Consider the following 21,257-nt stretch of genomic DNA (forward strand, 5'->3'; position numbering starts at 1 on the left):
AGTGTGTTAGTCACTCAGGGGTCCCCCACATTGAAGTGTTAGTCACTCAGGGGTCCCCCACAGTTAAGTGTGTTAGTCACTCAGGGGTCCCCCACATTTAAGTGTGTTAGTCACTCAGGGGTCCCCCACATTTAAGTGTGTTAGTCACTCAGGGGTCCCCCACATTTAAGTGTGTTAGTCACTCAGGGGTCCCCCACATTTAAGTGTGTTAGTCAAACAGGGGTCCCCCACATTTAAGTGTGTTAGTCACACAGGGGTCCTCCACATTTAAGTGTGTTAGTCACTCAGGGTCCCCCACATTTAATTGTGTTAGTCACTCAGGGGTCCCCCCACATTTAAGTGTGTTAGTCACTCAGGGGTCCCCCACAGTTAAGTGTGTTAGTCACTCAGGGGTCCCCCACATTGAAGTGTTAGTCACTCAGGGGTCCCCCACAGTTAAGTGTGTTAGTCACTCAGGGGTCCCCCACATTTAAGTGTGTTAGTCACTCAGGGGTCCCCCACAGTTAAGTGTGTTAGTCACTCAGGGGTCCCCCACAGTTAAGTGTGTTAGTCACTCAGGGGTCCCCCACATTGAAGTGTTAGTCACTCAGGGGTCCCCCACAGTTAAGTGTGTTAGTCACTCAGGGGTCCCCACATTTAAGTGTGTTAGTCACTCAGGGGTCCCCCACATTTAAGTGTGTTAGTCACACAGGGGTCCCCCACATTTAAGTGTGTTAGTCACTCAGGGGTCCCCCACATTTAAGTGTGTTAGTCACTCAGGGGTCCCCCACATTTAAGTGTGTTATTCACTCAGGGGTCCCCCACATTTAAGTGTTAGTCACACAGGGGTCCCCCACATTTAAGTGTGTTAGTCACTCAGGGGTCCCCCACATTTAAGTGTGTTAGACACTCAGGGGTCCCCCACATTTAAGTGTGTTAGTCACACAGGGGTCCCCCACATTTAAGTGTGTTAGTCACTCAGGGGTCCCCCACATTTAAGTGTGTTAGTCACTCAGGGGTCCCCCACATTTAAGTGTGTTAGTCACTCAGGGGTCCCCCACATTTAAGTGTGTTAGTCACTCAGGGGTCCCCCACATTTAAGTGTGTTAGTCACTCAGGGGTCCCCCACATTTAAGTGTGTTAGTCACTCAGGGGTCCCCCACATTTAAGTGTGTTAGTCACTCAGGGGTCCCCCACATTTTAGTTTGTTAGTCACTCAGGGGTCCCCCACATTTAAGTGTGTTAGTCACTCAGGGGTCCCCCACATTTAAGTGTGTTAGTCACACAGGGGTCCCCCACATTTAAGTGTGTAAGTCACTCAGGGTCCCCCACATTTAAGTGTGTTAGTCACCCAGGGGTCCCCCACATTTAAGTGTGTTAGTCACTCAGGGTCCCCCACATTTAAGTGTGTTAGTCACTCAGGGTCCCCCACATTTAAGTGTGTTAGTCACTCAGGGTCCCCCACATTTAAGTGTGTAAGTCACACAGGGGTCCCCCACATTTAAGTGTGTTAGTCACTCAGGGGTCCCCCACATTTAAGTGTGTTAGTCACTCAGGGTCCCCCACATTTAAGTGTGTTAGTCACTCAGGGTCCCCCACATTTAAGTGTGTTAGTCACTCAGGGTCCCCCACATTTAAGTGTGTTAGTCACTCAGGGGTCCCCCACATTTAAGTGTGTTAGTCATACAGGGGTCCCCCACATTTAAGTGTGTTAGTCACTCAGGGGTCCCCCACATTTTAGTTTGTTAGTCACTCAGGGGTCCCCCACATTTAAGTGTGTTAGTCACTCAGGGGTCCCCCACATTTAAGTGTGTTAGTCACACAGGGGTCCCCCACATTTAAGTGTGTAAGTCACTCAGGGTCCCCCACATTTAAGTGTGTTAGTCACCCAGGGGTCCCCCACATTTAAGTGTGTAAGTCACTCAGGGTCCCCCACATTTAAGTGTGTTAGTCACCCAGGGGTCCCCCACATTTAAGTGTGTTAGTCACTCAGGGTCCCCCACATTTAAGTGTGTTAGTCACTCAGGGGTCCCCCACATTTAAGTGTGTTAGTCACTCAGGGGTCCCCCACATTTAAGTGTGTTAGTCACTCAGGGGTCCCCCACATTTAAGTGTGTTAGTCACTCAGGGTCCCCCACATTTAAGTGTGTTAGTCACTCAGGGGTCCCCACATTTAAGTGTGTTAGTCACTCAGGGGTCCCCCACATTTAAGTGTGTTAGTCACACAGGGGTCCCCCACATTTAAGTGTGTTAGTCACTCAGGGGTCCCCCACATTTAAGTGTGTTAGTCACTCAGGGGTCCCCCACATTTAAGTGTGTTATTCACTCAGGGGTCCCCCACATTTAAGTGTGTTAGTCACTCAGGGGTCCCCCACATTTAAGTGTGTTAGTCACTCAGGGGTCCCCCACATTTAAGTGTGTTAGTCACTCAGGGGTCCCCCACATTTAAGTGTGTTAGTCACTCAGGGGTCCCCCACATTTAAGTGTGTTAGTCACTCAGGGGTCCCCCACATTTAAGTGTGTTAGTCACTCAGGGGTCCCCACATTTAAGTGTGTTAGTCACTCAGGGGTCCCCCACATTTAAGTGTGTTAGTCACACAGGGGTCCCCCACATTTAAGTGTGTTAGTCACTCAGGGGTCCCCCACATTGAAGTGTTAGTCACTCAGGGGTCCCCCACATTTAAGTGTGTTATTCATTCAGGGGTCCCCCACATTTAAGTGTTAGTCACACAGGGGTCCCCCACATTTAAGTGTGTTAGTCACTCAGGGGTCCCCCACATTTAAGTGTGTTAGACACTCAGGGGTCCCCCACATTTAAGTGTGTTAGTCACTCAGGGGTCCCCCACATTTAAGTGTGTTAGTCACTCAGGGGTCCCCCACATTTAAGTGTTGGTCACACAGGGGTCCCCCACATTTAAGTGTGTTAGTCACACAGGGTCCCCCACATTTAAGTGTGTTAGTCACTCAGGGGTCCCCCACATTTAAGTGTGTTAGTCACTCAGCGGTCCCCCACATTTAAGTGTGTTAGTCACACAGGGGCCCCCACATTTAAGTGTGTTAGTCAAACAGGGGTCCCCCACATTTAAGTGTGTTAGTCACACAGGGGTCCTCCACATTTAAGTGTGTTAGTCACTCAGGGTCCCCCACATTTAATTGTGTTAGTCACTCAGGGGTCCCCCCACATTTAAGTGTGTTAGTCACACAGGGGTCCCCCACATTTAAGTGTGTTAGTCACTCAGGGGTCCCCCACATTTAAGTGTGTTAGTCACTCAGGGGTCCCCCACATTTAAGTGTGTTAGTCACTCAGGGGTCCCCACATTTAAGTGTGTTAGTCACTCAGGGGTCCCCCACATTTAAGTGTGTTAGTCACTCAGGGGTCCCCCACATTTAAGTGTGTTAGTCACTCAGGGGTCCCCCACATTTAAGTGTGTTAGTCACTCAGGGGTCCCCCACATTTAAGTGTGTTAGTCACTCAGGGGTCCCCACATTTAAGTGTGTTAGTCACACAGGGGTCCCCCACATTTAAGTGTGTTATTCACTCAGGGGTCCCCCACATTTAAGTGTGTTATTCACTCAGGGGTCCCCCACATTTAAGTGTGTTAGTCACTCAGGGGTCCCCCACATTTAAGTGTGTTAGTCACTCAGGGGTCCCCCCACATTTAAGTGTGTTAGTCACTCAGGGGTCCCCCACATTTAAGTGTGTTAGTCACACAGGGGTCCCCCACATTTAAGTGTGTTAGTCACTCAGGGGTCCCCCACATTTAAGTGTGTTATTCACTCAGGGGTCCCCCACATTTAAGTGTGTTAGTCACTCAGGGGTCCCCCACATTTAAGTGTGTTAGTCACTCAGGGGTCCCCACATTTAAGTGTGTTAGTCACTCAGGGGACCCCCACATTTAAGTGTTAGTCACTCAGGGGCCCCCCCGCATTTAAGTGTGTTAGTCACTCAGGGGTCCCCACATTTAGGTGGTTGGGAGTCACAGTTTTAGACAAGACTTCCATTTCCTGCACAGCAGGAAGTAGATTTATACTTTGGTGACAATTCACCTGACACATGAAACGTCACCAGCCCACAGTAGAGTGCTGAATATCTCAGCCCTCTCACAGAACACTTGAAGGTGGTGGTGGACACACCACTCGTCCCACAGCACCACCCACTGGCCAGCTACAGTACTGCAGCCACAGTGGTAGTCCCTCACAGCACCACTAGAGGGCGTGGCTTAAGGAGGAGACGGCACCTCCATGGGCCAGGATGAAGATGAAGATGAAGGTGTAGAGGAAGTCATGTGACACACTCACCTGGTTGGTGGCAGAACTCTGGCTCTTGTTGGTCTGACTGCTCCTCTGCTGAGCACTGTGAGCCGGGGTCACGCCCAGGTCACACAGAGGTCACGCCAAGGTCACATGAGGAAGGGAAGAAGGGTGAAGGTGAAGACAACATGCTCCTTACAGAAGATCACTCAGCATTGTTGTAGACTTCTAGGGTTCTACAACCACTACTAGTATTAGTGTACAGCTACTAATATTGTATACCGCTACTAGTTTAGTATACTAGTATACCAGGATCTACTGGAACTTCAATCATCCATCCATCCATCCATCTTCTTCCGCTTATCCGAGGTCGGGTCGCGGGGGCAGCAGCCTAAGCAGGGAAGCCCAGACTTCCCTCTCTCCAGCCACTTCGTCCAGCTCTTCCCGGGGGATCCCGAGGCGTTCCCAGGCCAGCCGGGAGACATAGTCTTCCCAACGTGTCCTGGGTCTTCCCCGTGGCCTCCTACCGGTTGGACGTGCCCTAAACACCTCCCTAGGGAGGCGTTCAGGTGGCATCCTGACCAGATGCCCGAACCAACTCATCTGGCTCCTCTCCATGTGGAGGAGCAGCGGCTTTACTTTGAGTTCCTCCCGGATGGCAGAGCTTCTCACCCTATCTCTAAGGGAGAGACCTGGAAACTCATTTCGGCCGCTTGTACCCGTGATCTAATCCTTTCGGTCATGACCCAAAGCTCATGACCATAGGTGAGGATGGGAACGTAGATCGGCCGGTAAATTGAGAGCTTTGCCTTCCGGCTCAGCTCCTTCTTCACCACAGTGGATCGGTACAACGTCCGCATTACTGAAGACGCCGCACCGATCCGCCTGTCGATCTCACCATCCACTCTTCCCCCACTCGTGAACAAGACTCCTAGGTACTTGAACTCCTCCACTTGGGGCAGGGTCTCCTCCCCAACCCGGAGATGGCACTCCACCCTTTTCCAGGAGAGAACCATGGACTCGGACTTGGAGGTGCTGATTCTCATTCCGGTCGCTTCACACTCCGCTGCAAACCGATCCAGTGAGAGCTGAAGATCTTGGCCAGATGAAGCCATCAGGACCACATCATCTGCAAAAAGCAGAGACCTAATCCCACGGCCACCAAACCGGAACCCCTCAACGCCTTGACTGCGCCTAGAAATTCTGTCCATAAAAGTTATGAACAGAATTAGTGACAAAGGGTAGCATTGGCGGAGTCCAACCCTCACTGGAAATGTGTCCGACTTACTGCCGGCAATGCGGACCTAGCTCTGGCACTGATCATACAGGGAGCGGACCGCCACAATAAGACAGTCCAGTACCCCATACTCTCTGAGCACTCCCCACAGGACTTCCCAAGGGACACGGTCGAATGCTTTCTCCAAGTCCACAAAGCACATGTAGACTGGTTGGGCAAACTCCCATGCACCCTCAAGAACCCTGCCGAGAGTATAGAGCTGGTCCACAGTTCCACGACCAGGACGAAAACCACACTGTTCCTCCTGAATCCGAAGTTCGACTATCCGGCGTAGTCTCCTCTCCAGTAAACCTGAATAAACCTTACCGGGAAGGCTGAGGAGTGTGATCCCACGATAGTTGGAACACACTCTCCGGTCCCCCTTCTTAAAGAGAGGGACCACCACCCCGGTCTGCCAATCCAGAGGTACCGCCCCCGATGTCCACGCGATACTGCAGAGTCTTGTCAACCAAGACAGCCCCACAGCATCCAGAGCCTTAAGGAACTCCGGGCGGATCTCATCCACCCCTGGGGCCTTGCCACCGAGGAGCTTTTTAACTACCTCAGCGACCTCAGCCCCAGAAATAGGAGAGACCACCACAGAATCCCCAGGCACTGCTTCCTCATAGGAAGACGTGTTGGTGGGATTGAGGAGGTCTTTGAAGTATTCCTTCCACCTATCCACAACATTCGCAGTTCAGGTCAGCAGAACACCATCCTCACCGTACACGGTTTTGACAGTGCACTGCTTCCCCTTCCTGAGGCGGCGGACGGTGGTTCAGAATCGCTTCGAAGCCGTCCGGAAGTCGTTTTCCATGGCTTCCCCGAACTCCTCCCATGTCCGAGTTTTTGTCTCTGCGACCGCTGAAGCTACACACCGCTTGGCCCGTCGGTACCGGTCCACTGCCTCCGATGTCCTATGAGCCAAAAGAACCCGATAGGACTCCTTCTTCAGCTTGACTGCACCCCTCACCGCTGGTGTCCACCAACGGGTTCTAGAATTACGGCCCCGACAGGCACCAACTACCTTGCGGCCACAGCTCCGATCGGCCACCTCAACAATAGAGGTGCGGAACATGGTCCACTCGGACTCAATGTCCAGCACCTCCCTCGTGACATGTTCAAAGTTCTTCCGCAGGTGGGAATTGAAACTCTCAGGAGACTCTGCCAGACGTTCCCAGCAGACCCTCACAATTCGCTTGGGCCTGCCAGGTCTGTCCGGCATCCTCCCCCACCATCGCAGCCAACTCACCACCAGGTGGTGATCGGTACAAAGCTCCGCCCCTCTCTTCACCCGAGTGTCCATAATATGAGGCCGCAAATCCGATGACACAACTACAAAGTCGATCATGGAACTGCGGCCCTGGGGGTCCTGGTGCTAAGTGCACATATGGACACCCTTATGTTTGAACATGGTGTCTGTTATGGACAATCCGTGACAAGCACAGAAGTCCAATAACAAAATACCACTCGGGTACAGATTCGGGCGGCCATTCTTCCCAATCACGCCTCTCCAAGTTTCACTTCAATCATTAATTTTTAAATCATCACAACGATAATAATAATAATAATAATAATGTTTTTTACTTTGCAAAGCCAATGAAGTCCTCATGGTTGGTGTTGATGTAAGACAGTTGGATGTCAATCACCAACAGAACCTGCAACACCACAAAGCGTTTACTCTATCATACACAAATATGTACATACTGTACATACATACACATATACATACATAAATAAATACATACTGTACATGTATACATACATACATACATATATACATACATAAATACATACACATATACATACATACTGTACATGTATACATACATATATACATACACATATACATACATACTGTACATGTATACATACATACATACATACATACATACATACATACATACATACATACATACATACATACATACATACACATATACATACATAAATACATACATACTGTACATGTATACATACATACATACATATATACATACATAAATACATACACATATACATACATACTGTACATGTATACATACATATATACATACACATATACATACATACTGTACATGTATACATACATACATACATACATACATGCATACATACATACATACACATATACATACATACTGTACATGTATACATACATACATACATACATACATACATACACATATACATACATACTGTACATGTATACATACATACATACATACATACATACATACATACATACATACACATATACATACATAAATACATACACATATAAATACATACATACATACTGTACATGTATACATACATACATACATACATACATACATAAATACATACACATATAAATACATACATACATACTGTACATGTATACATACATACATACATACATACATACATACATACACATATACATACATAAATACATACACATATAAATACATACATACATACTGTACATGTATACATACATACATACATACATACATACATACATACATAAATACATACACATATAAATACATACATACATACTGTACATGTATACATACATACATACATACATACATACATACATACATACACATATACATACATAAATACATACACATATAAATACATACATACATACTGTACATGTATACATACACATATACATACATAAATGCATACACATAAATACATACATACATACTGTACATGTATACATACATACATACACATATGCATACATAAATACATACACATATAAATACATACACACATACTGTACATGTATACATACATACATACACATATGCATACATAAATACATACACATATAAATACATACACACATACTGTACATGTATACATACATACATACATACATACACATACATAAATGCATACACATAAATACATACATACTGTACATGTATACATACATACATACATACACATATACATACATAAATACATACACATAAGTACTTACATACATACAGTACATGTATACATACATGCATACATACATAGCTACTACAACACAACATATTGTGTACTGTATGTGACATACTGTACATACATACACATATATGTACATACACACACAAACATATACATACTGTACATATACACATACACACATGTATATACATGCATACATACATACATACATATTCATACATATACATAGATACATTTTATACATACATACAAACATACAAAGTATGCATATATCAAGTATTTGAACAGTAAAATAAAAACATTAGCTGACAACAATAGCTGCTGTGTAACATCATATTGTTGTGTATAACATTATATATTTTTTTGCTATAATTTTGTTCCAGTATGTCCAGTTGGCGACCTCTGTCACACCCTGTTGTGTAGACCACCATCAAATGTTGTGTAGACCACCATCACATGTTGTGTAGACCTCCAACACATGTTGTGTAGACCACCGTCACATGTTGTGTAGTCCATCACATTGTGTAGACCACCATCACATGTTGTGTAGACCACCATCACATGTTGTGTAGACAACCATCACATGTTGTGTAGACCATCATGACATGTTGTGTAGACCATCATCACATGTTGTGTAGACCATCATCACATGTTGTGTAGACCACCATCACATGTTGTGTAGACCACCATCACATGTTGTGTAGACCACCATCATGTTGCATGGACCACCATCACATGTTGTGTAGACCACCATCACATGTGTAGACCACCATCACATGTTATGTAGACCACCATCACGTTATGTAGACCACCATCACATGTTGTGTAGACCACCATCACATGTTGTGTAGACTTCCAACACATGTTGTGTAGACTTCCAACACATGTTGTGTAGACTACCATCACGTGTAGACCACCATCACATTGTGTAGACCACCATCACATGTTGTGTAGACCACCATCACATGTTGTGTAGACCACCATCACATGTTGTGTAGACCATCACATTGTGTAGACCACCATCACATGTTGTGTAGACCACCATCACATGTGTAGACCACCATCACGTGTGTAGACCACCATCACGTGTGTAGACCACCATCACATGTTGTGTAGACCACCATCACATGTTGTGTAGACCACCATCACATGTTGTGTAGACCACCATCACATGTTGTGTAGACCACCATCACATGTTGTGTAGACCACCATCACATGTTGTGTAGACCACCATCACATGTTGTGTAGACCACCATCACATGTTGTGTAGACCTCCAACACATGTTGTGTAGACCACCATCACATGTGTAGACCACCATCACATGTGTAGACCACCATCACATGTTGTGTAGACCACCATCACATGTTGTGTAGACCACCATCACATGTTGAGTAGACCACCATCACATGTTGTGTAGACCACCATCACATGTTGTGTAGACCACCATCACATGTTGTGTAGACCACCATCACATATGTAGACCACCATCACATGTTGTGTAGACCACCACCATGTGTGTAGACCACCATCACATGTTGTGTAGACCACCATCACATGTTGTGTAGACCACCATCACGTGTTGTGTAGACCACCATCACATGTTGTGTAGACCACCATCACATGTGTAGACCATAATCACATGTTGTGTAGACCACCATCACATGTAGACCACCATCACGTTATGTAGACCACCATCACATGTTGTGTAGACCACCATCACATGTTGTGTAGACCTCCAACACATGTTGTGTATACCACCATCACTTGTAGACCACCATCACATGTTGTGTAGACCACCATCACGTTGTGTAGCCCACCATCACATGTTGTGTAGACCACCATCACATGTGTAGACCACCATCACATTGTGTAGACCACCATCACATGTTGTGTAGCCCACCATCACATGTTGTGTAGACCACCATTACATGTTGTGTAGACCACCATCACATGTTGTGTAGACCACCATCACATGTGTAGACCACCATCACATGTTGTGTAGACCACCATCACATGTTGTGTAGACTTCCAACACATGTTGTGTAGACCACCATCACATGTTGTGTAGACCACCATCACATGTTGTGTAGACCACCATCACATGTTGAGTAGACCACCATCACAGGTTGTGTAGACCACCATCACATGTTGTGTAGACCACCATCACATGTTGTGTAGACCACCATCACATATGTAGACCACCATCACATGTTGTGTAGACCACCACCATGTGTGTAGACCACCATCACATGTTGTGTAGACCACCATCACGTATTGTGTAGACCACCATCACGTGTTGTGTAGACCACCATCACATGTTGTGTAGAACAACATCACATGTGTAGACCATCATCACATGTTGTGTAGACCACCATCACATGTTGTGTAGACCACCATCACATGTAGACCACCATTACGTTATGTAGACCACCATCACATGTTGTGTAGACCACCATCACATGTTGTGTAGACTTCCAACACATGTTGTGTATACCACCATCACTTGTAGACCACCATCACATTGTGTAGACCACCATCACATGTTGTGTAGACCACCATCACGTTGTGTAGCCCACCATCACATGTTGTGTAGACCACCATCACATGTGTAGACCACCATCACATTGTGTAGACCACCATCACATGTTGTGTAGCCCACCATCACATGTTGTGTAGCCCACCATCACATGTTGTGTAGACCACCATCACGTGTTGTGTAGACCACCATCACATGTGTAGACCACCATCACATGTTGTGTAGACCACCATCATAAGTTGTGTAGACTACCATCACATGTTGTGTAGACCACCATCACATGTTGTGTAGACCACCATCACATTGTGTAGACCACCATCACATGTTGTGTAGACCACCATCACACTTTGTGTAGACCACCATCACATGTTGTGTAGACCACCATCACATGTGTAGAACATCATCACATGTGTAGACCACCATTACATTTTGTGTAGACCACCATCACATGTTGTGTAGACCACCATCACATGTTGTGTAGACCATCATCACGTGTAGACCACCATCACATGTGTAGACCACCATCACATGTTGTGTAGACCACGATCACGTTGTGTAGACCACCATAACATGTTGTGTAGACCACCATCACATGTTGTGTAGACCACCATCACAAGTTGTGTAGACCACCATCACATGTTGTGTAGACCACCATCACATTGTGTAGACCACCATCACATGTTGTGTAGACCACCATCACATGTGTAGAACACCATCACATGTGTAGACCACCATCACATTTTGTGTAGACCACCATCACATTTTGTGTAGACCACCATCACATGTAGCCCACCATCACATGTGTAGACCACCATCGTATGTTGTGTAGACCACGATCGCATGTTGTGTAGACCACCATCACGTTGTGTAGACCACCATCACATATTGTGTAGACCACCATCACATGTGTAGACCACCATCACATTGTGTAGACCACCATCACATGTTGTGTAGACCACATCACATTGTGTAGACCACCATCACATGTTGTGTAGACCACCATCACATGTTGTGTAGACCACCATCACATGTTGTGTAGACCACCATCATGTTGCATAGACCACCATCACATGTTGTGTAGACCACCATCACATGTGTAGATCACCATCACATGTGTAGACCACCATCACATGTTATGTAGACCACCATCACGTTATGTAGACCACCATCACATGTTGTGTAGACCACCATCACATGTTGTGTAGACCTCCAACACATGTTGTGTAGACCACCATCATTTGTAGACCACCATCACATTGTGTAGACCACCATCACATGTTGTGTAGACCACCATCACGTGTGTAGACCACCATCACATGTTGTGTAGACCATCACATTGTGTAGACCACCATCACATGTTGTGTAGACCATCACATTGTGTAGACCACCATCACATGTTGTGTAGACCACCATCACATGTTGTGTAGACCACCATCACATGTTGTGTAGACCACCATCACATGTGTAGACCACCATCACGTGTGTAGACCACCATCACATGTTGTGTAGACCACCATCACATGTTGTGTAGACCACCATCACATGTTGTGTAGAACACCATCACATGTGTAGACCACCATTACATTTTGTGTAGACCACCATCACATGTTGTGTAGACCACCATCACATGTTGTGTAGACCATCATCACGTGTAGACCACCATCACATGTGTAGACCACCATCACATGTTGTGTAGACCACCATCACGTTGTGTAGACCACCATCACATGTTGTGAAGTGAAGTGAAGTGAAGTGAATTATATTTATATAGCGCTTTTTCTCAAGTGACTCAAAGCGCTTTACATAGTGAAACCCAATATCTAAGTTACATTTAAACCAGTGTGGGTGGCACTGGGAGCAGGTGGGTAAAGTGTCTTGCCCAAGGACACAACAGCAGTGACTAGGATGGCTGAAGCGGGAATCGAACCTGCAACCCTCAAGTTGCTGGCACGGCCACTCTACCAACCGAGCTATACCGCCATCACATGTAGACCACCATCACATGTTGTGTAGACCACCATCACAAGTTGTGTAGACCACCATCACATGTTGTGTAGACCACCATCACATTGTGTAGACCACCATCACATGTTGTGTAGACCACCATCACATGTGTAGAACACCATCACATGTGTAGACCACCATCACATTTTGTGTAGACCACCATCACATGTGTAGACCACCATCGCATGTTGTGTAAACCACCATCGCATGTTGTGTAGACCACCATCACATGTGTAGACCACCATCACATTGTGTAGACCACCATCACATGTTGTGTAGACCACCATCACATTGTGTAGACCACCATCACATGTGTAGACCACCATCACATGTTGTGTAGACCACCATCACATGTTGTGTAGACCACCATCACATGTGTAGATCACCATCACATGTGTAGACCACCATCACATGTTATGTAGACCACCATCACGTTATGTAGACCACCATCACATGTTGTGTAGACCACCATCACATGTTGTGTAGACTTCCAACACATGTTGTGTAGACCACCATCACGTGTAGACCACCATCACATGTTGTGTAGACCACCATCACGTGTGTAGACCACCATCACATGTTGTGTAGACCACCATCACATGTTGTGTAGACCACCATCACATGTTGTGTAGACCACCATCACATGTTGTGTAGACCACCATCACGTGTAGACCACCATCACGTGTGTAGACCACCATCACATGTTGTGTAGACCACCATCACATGTTGTGTAGACCACCATCACATGTGTAGACCACCATCAAATGTTGTGTAGACCACCATTACATGTTGTGTAGACCACCATCACATGTTGTGTAGACCACTATCACATGTTGTGTAGACCACCATCACATGTTGTGTAGACCACCATCACATGTTGTGTAGACTTCCAACACATGTTGTGTAGACCACCATCACATGTGTAGACCACCATCACATGTTGTGTAGACCACCATCACATATGTAGACCACCATCACATGTTGTGTAGACCACCATCATGTGTGTAGACCACCATCACATGTTGTGTAGATCACCATCACATGTTGTGTAGACCACCATCACGTGTTGTGTAGACCACCATCACATGTTGTGTAGACCACCATCACATGTGTAGACCATCATCACATGTTGTGTAGACCACCATCACATGTTGTGTAGACCACCATCACATGTTATGTAGACCACCATCACGTTATGTAGACCACCATCACATGTTGTGTAGACCACCATCACATGTTGTGTAGACTTCCAACACATGTTGTGTATACCACCATCACGTGTAGACCACCATCACATTGTGTAGACCACCATCACATGTTGTGTAGACCACCATCACGTTGTGTAGCCCACCATCACATGTTGTGTAGACCACCATCACATGTTGTGTAGACCACCATCACATGTGTAGACCACCATCACATGTCATGTAGACCACCATCACATGTTGTGTAGACCTCCAACACATGTTGTGTAGACCACCATCACATGTTGTGTAGACTACCATCACATGTTGTGTAGACCACCATCATAAGTTGTGTAGACTACCATCACATGTTGTGTAGACCACCATCACATTGTGTAGACCACCATCACATGTTGTGTAGACCACCATCACATGTTGTGTAGACCACCATCACACTTTGTGTAGACCACCATCACATGTTGTGTAGACCACCATCACATGTTGTGTAGACCACCATCACATGTTGTGTAGACCACCATCACATGTTGTGTAGACCATCATCACACTTTGTGTAGAACACGATCACATGTGTAGACCACCATTACATGTTGTGTAGACCACCATCACATGTTGTGTAGACCACCATCACATGTTGTGTAGACCATCATCATGTGTAGACCACCATCACATGTGTAGACCACCATCACATGTTGTGTAGACCACCATCGCATGTTGTGTAGACCACGATCACGTTGTGTAGACCACCATCACATGTTGTGTAGACCACCATCACATGGTGTGTAGACCACCATCACAAGTTGAGTATACAACCATCACATGTTGTGTAGACCACCATCACAAGTTGTGTATACCACCATCACATGTTGTGTAGACCACCATCACATTGTGTAGACCACCATCACATGTTGTGTAGACCACCATCACATGTGTAGAACACCATCACATGTTTAGACCACCATCACATTTTGTGTAGACCACCATCACATGTGTAGACCACCATCGCATGTTGTGTAGATCACCATCACATGTTGTGTAGACCACCATCACATTGTGTAGACCACTATCACATGTTGTGTGGTCCACCATCACATGTGGTGTAGACCACCATCACATGTTGTGTAGATCACCATCACATGTTGTGTAGACCACCATCACATGTTGTGTAGACCACCATCACATGTTGTGTAGACCACCATCATATGCTGTGTAGACCACCATCACATGTTGTGTAGACCACCATCACTTGTTGTGTAGACCACCATCACATGTTGTGTAGACCACCATCACATGTGTAGACCACCATCACATGTTGTGTAGACCACCATCACATGTGTAGATCACCATCACATGTCTAAACCACCATCACATGTTGTGTAGACCATCATCACATGTTGTGTAGACCACCATCACATGTTGTGTAGACCACCATCACATGTTGTGTAGACCACCATCACATGTTGTGTAGACCACCATCACATGTTGTGTAGACCTTCATCACATGTTGTGTAGACCACCATCACATATGTAGACCACCATCACATGTTGTGTAGACCACCACCATGTGTGTAGACCACCATCACATGTTGTGTAGACCACCATCACATGTTGTGTAGACCACCATCACGTGTTGTGTAGACCACCATCACATGTTGTGTAGACCACCATCACATGTGTAGACCATCATCACATGTGTAGACCACCATCACATGTTGTGTAGACCACCATCACATGCTGTGTAGACCACCATCACATGTTGTGTAGACCACCATCACATGTTGTGTAGACCACCATCACATGTTGTGTAGACCACCATCACATGTTGTGTAGACCACCATCACGTTGTGTAGACCACCATCACATGTGTAGACCACCATCAAATGTTGTGTAGACCACCATCACATGTTGTGTAGACCACCATCACATGTGTAGACCACCATCACATGTTGTGTAGACCACCATCACATGTGTAGATCACCATCACATGTCTAGACCACCATCACATGTTGTGTAGACCACCATCACATGTTGTGTAGACCACCATCACATGTGTAGACCACCGTCACATGTTGTGTAGACCACCGTCACATTTTGTGTAGACCACCGTCACATGTTGTGTAGACCACCATCACATGTTGTGTAGACCACCATCACATGTGTAGACCACCATTACATGTTGTGTAGACCACCATCACATGTGTAGATAACCATCACATGTGTAGACCACCATCACATGTTGTGTAGACCACCATCACATGTTGTGTAGATCACCATCACATGTTGTGTAGACCACCATCACACGTTGTGTAGCCCACCATCACATGTTGTGTAGACCACCATCACACGTTGTGTAGACCACCATCACATTGTGTAGACCACCATCACATGTTGTGTAGACCACCATCACATTGTGTAGACCACCATCACATGTTGTGTAGACCACCATCACATGTTGTGTAGACCACCATCACATGTTGTGTAGACCACCATCACATGTGTAGATCACCATCACATGTGTAGATCACCATCACATGTTGTGTAGACCACCATCACATGTTGTGTAGACCACCATTACATGTTGTGTAGACCACCATCACATGTTGTGTAGACCACCATCACATGTGTAGACCACCATTACATGTTGTGTAGACCACCATCACATGTGTAGATAACCATCACATGTGTAGACCACCATCACATGTTGTGTAGACCACCATCACATGTTGTGTAGACCACCATCACATGTTGTGTAGACCCCCATCACATTGTGTAGACCACCATCACATGTTGTGTAGACCACCATCACATTGTGTAGACCACCATCACATGTTGTTCAGACCACCATCACATTGTGTAGACCACCATCACATGTTGTGTAGACCACCATCACATGTTGTGTAGACCACCATTACATGTTGTGTAGACCACCATCACATGTTGTGTAGACCACCATCACATGTTGTGTAGACCACCATTACATGTTGTGTAGACCACCATCACATGTGTAGACCACCATTACATGTTGTGTAGACCACCATCACATGTGTAGATAACCATCACATGTGTAGACCACCATCACATGTTGTGTAGACCACCATCACATGTTGTGTAGACCACCATCACATGTTGTGTAGACCCCCATCACATTGTGTAGACCACCATCACATGTTGTGTAGACCACCATCACATTGTGTAGACCACCATCACATGTTGTGTAGACCACCATCACATGTGTAGACCACCATCACATGTTGTGTAGACCACCATCACATTGTGTAGACCACCATCACATGTTGTGTAGACCACCATCACATGTGTAGACCACCATCACATGTTGTGTAGACCACCATTACATGTTGTGTAGACCACCATCACATGTTGTGTAGACCACCATCACATATGTAGACCACCATTACATGTGTAGACCACCATCACATGTGTAGATAACCATCACATGTGTAGACCACCATCACATGTTGTGTAGACCACCATCACATGTTGTGTAGACCACCATCACATGTTGTGTAGACCACCATCACATGTTGTGTAGACCCCCATCACATTGTGTAGACCACCATCACATGTTGTGTAGACCACCATCACATTGTGTAGACATCAATCACATGTTGTTCAGACCACCATCACATTGTGTAGACCACCATCACATGTTGTGTAGACCACCATCACATGTTGTTCAGACCACAATCACATGTTGTTCAGACCACCATCACATTGTGTAGACCACCATCACATGTTGTGTAGACCACCATCACATGTTGTTCAGACCACCATCACATGTTGTTCAGACCACCGTCACATGTTGTGTAGACCACCGTCACATGTTGTGTAGACCACCGTCACATTTTGTGTAGACCACCGTCACATGTTGTGTAGAACACCATCACATGTTGTGTAGACCACCATCACATGTTGTGTAGACCACCATCACATGTTGTGTAGACCACCAGAAGTCTTAAAATGTAGAAAATTAAGCATATGTGGCCTAGTGCACCTGAGGGCCCACAGAAGGCGTGGCCTAGTGCACCTGAGGGCCCACAGAAGGTGTGGCCTATCAAGGTGCATGTAAACACTGGAGTCACTATTCTCCTGCATTGTTGTGATGGTAAACAAAAGGTGTGAGAGGACACACCTGTGCCAGGTGAGTGTGGAGTGTTACCTGTTCCTTGGCTCGACTCTCCCTGTCTCGGATGTGAGACGTGACGATTCTCTCGGTTTCTTCCCGCAGCATGGGGAAACATTCCAGCTGGCAGAACGGAACATTTTTTCAATGTCAGCAACAAAAAAAAGGCTTGGCCACACATCCTAAAAACACACCTGCACGTGGGCTACAGCCACCTGCGTTTTTTGTTTTTTTTCACTAGCAAATGGTGGCCTGTGGTTTCAAACGCTAATGTTAGCATGCCTGTGCTAACGTGTCCTCATCTGACCTTACCTGCTAGCATTAGCTGGAAGCTACGTCACTTTGTTCTCCACTCAGTCAGAAGGGAAATGTTTAAATAATATCTATGCGGCGGACATTTATCCACGAAAATATGTAGAAAAAAAAAATAATTTTTTTTTTAAAAGCTGCCGATGGTGTGTTTGACAGGGATTCAGCTGGCAGGAGATATCGTCGAAGTATATGTTGTACTTTATTATCATTATTAATACAGTATACATTTGAACCGATACGGTATCGATTCCCGGTAATCGATGCCAGAACAATTTTTGGTACATTTGCTTTGCAGTATTTCTGTGACAAGTACATTGTGACCTTGGAATGACCTTGTCTGCATTGAGTCGACGTGCTTCATGGCTCCCCCCCCCCCTCCGGACTGAACCTACCCTCCCCTTCATCTCTCATAGGCTCCCCTCCCCCCCTCCGGACTGAGCCTACCCTCCCCTTCATCTCTCATGGGCCCCCCCCTCCGGACTGAACCTACCCTCCCCTTCATCTCTCATAGGCTCCCCTCCCCCCCTCCGGACTGAGCCTACCCTCCCCTTCATCTCTCATAGGCCCCCCCCCCCCCCCCCTCCGGACTGAACCTACCCTCCCCTTCATCTCTCATAGGCTCCCCTCCCCCCCTCCGGACTGAGCCTACCCTCCCCTTCATCTCTCATAGGCCCCCCCCCCCCCCTCCGGACTGAGCCTACCCTCCCCTTCGTCTCTCATAGCCCCCCCCCCCCCCCCCCCCCCCTCCGGACTGAACCTACCCTCCCCTTCATCTCTCATAGCCCCCCCCTCCCCTCCGGACTGAACCTACCCTCCCCTTCATCTCTCATAGACCCCCCCCCCCTCCGGACTGAGCCTACCCTCCCCTTCGTCTCTCATAGCCCACCCCCCTCCGGACTGAGCCTACCCTCCTCTTCATCTCTCATAGCCACCCCCCCCCCCGGACTGAGCCTACCCTCCCTTCATCTCTCATAGGCTCTTCCCCCCCCCTCCGGACTGAGCCTACCCACCCCTTCATCTCTCATAGGCTCTCCCCCCCCTCCAGACTGAGCCTACCCTCCCCTTCATTTCTCATAGGCTCTCCACCCCTCCGGACTGAGCCTACCCTTCCCTTCATCTTATAGGCTCTCTTCCCCCCCTCCGGACTGAGCCTACCCTCCCCTTCATCTCTCATAGGCCCCCCCCCCTCCGGACTGAGCCTACCCTCCCCTTCATCTCTCATAGGCTCTTCCTCCCCCCTCCGGACTGAGCCTACCCACCCCTTCATCTCTCATAGGCTCTCCCCCCCCCTCCAGACTGAGCCTACCCTCCCCTTCATTTCTCATAGGCTCTCCACCCCTCCGGACTGAGCCTACCCACCCCTTCATCTCTCATAGGCTCTCCCCCCCCCTCCGGACTGAGCCTACCTCCCCTTCATCTCTCATATGCTCCCCCCCCTCCGGACTGAGCCTAGCCTCCCCTTCATCTCTCATAGCCCCCCCCCCCCCCCCCCTCCAGACTGAGCCTACCCTCCCCTTCATCTCTCATAGCCACCCCCCCGGACTGAGCCTACCCTCCCCTTCATCTCTCATAGGCTCTCCCCCCCCCTCCGGACTGAGCCTACCCACCCCTTCATCTCTCATAGGCTCACCCTCCCCTCTAGACTGAGCCTACCCTCCCCTTCATCTCTCATATGCTCCCCCCCTCCGGACTGAGCCTAGCCTCCCCTTCATCTCTCATAGCCCCCCCCTCCAGACTGAGCCTACCCTTCCCTTCATCTCTCATAGGCTCCCCCCCCCTCCGGACTGAGCCTACCCTCCCCTTCATCTCTCATAGGCTCTTACCCCCCTCCGGACTGAGCCTACCCTCCCCTTCATCTCTCATATGCTCCCCCCCCCCCTCCGGAATGAGCCTACCCTCCCCTTCATCTCTCATAGGCTCTCCCCCCCCCCTCCGGACTGAGCCTACCCACCCCTTCATCTCTCATAGGCTCACCCTCCCCTCTAGACTGAGCCTACCCTCCCCTTCATCTCTCATATGCTCCCCCCCTCCGGACTGAGCCTAGCCTCCCCTTCATCTCTCATAGCCCCCCCCTCCAGACTGAGCCTACCCTTCCCTTCATCTCTCATAGGCTCCCCCCCCCCTCCGGACTGAACCTACCCTCCCCTTCATCTCTCATAGGCTCTTACCCCCCCTCCGGACTGAGCCTACCCTCCCCTTCATCTCTCATATGCTCCCCCCCCCCCTCCGGAATGAGCCTACCCTCCCCTTCATCTCTCATAGGCTCTCCCCCCCCCCTCCGGACTGAGCCTACCCACCCCTTCATCTCTCATAGGCTCACCCTCCCCTCTAGACTGAGCCTACCCTCCCCTTCATCTCTCATATGCTCCCCCCCTCCGGACTGAGCCTAGCCTCCCCTTCATCTCTCATAGCCCCCCCCTCCAGACTGAGCCTACCCTTCCCTTCATCTCTCATAGGCTCCCCCCCCCCTCCGGACTGAGCCTACCCTCCCCTTCATCTCTCATAGGCTCTTACCCCCCCTCCGGACTGAGCCTACCCTCCCCTTCATCTCTCATATGCTCCCCCCCCCCCTCCGGAATGAGCCTACTCTCCCC

The 21,257-nt window shown here is 47.7% G+C and overlaps 1 protein-coding gene across 1 annotated transcript in view; it reads right to left on the reverse strand.

Moving 5' to 3' along the window:
* LOC133550798 (dynamin-3-like) overlaps positions 1–21,257 on the reverse strand; it is a 60,989-nt gene that overhangs the window by 22,968 nt on the left and 16,764 nt on the right. Inside the window, exons 12-14 of the mRNA XM_061896842.1 lie at positions 18,388–18,474; positions 7,094–7,164; positions 4,279–4,333 (exon numbers count right to left, since the gene is read on the reverse strand). Coding sequence (XP_061752826.1) covers positions 4,279–4,333; positions 7,094–7,164; positions 18,388–18,474 — 213 coding nt within the window. The remainder of the gene's footprint in view (positions 1–4,278; positions 4,334–7,093; positions 7,165–18,387; positions 18,475–21,257) is intronic.

The sequence above is a fragment of the Nerophis ophidion genome, linkage group LG04 (genome assembly GCF_033978795.1).
Source record: "Nerophis ophidion isolate RoL-2023_Sa linkage group LG04, RoL_Noph_v1.0, whole genome shotgun sequence".
Classification (NCBI taxonomy): domain Eukaryota; kingdom Metazoa; phylum Chordata; class Actinopteri; order Syngnathiformes; family Syngnathidae; genus Nerophis; species Nerophis ophidion.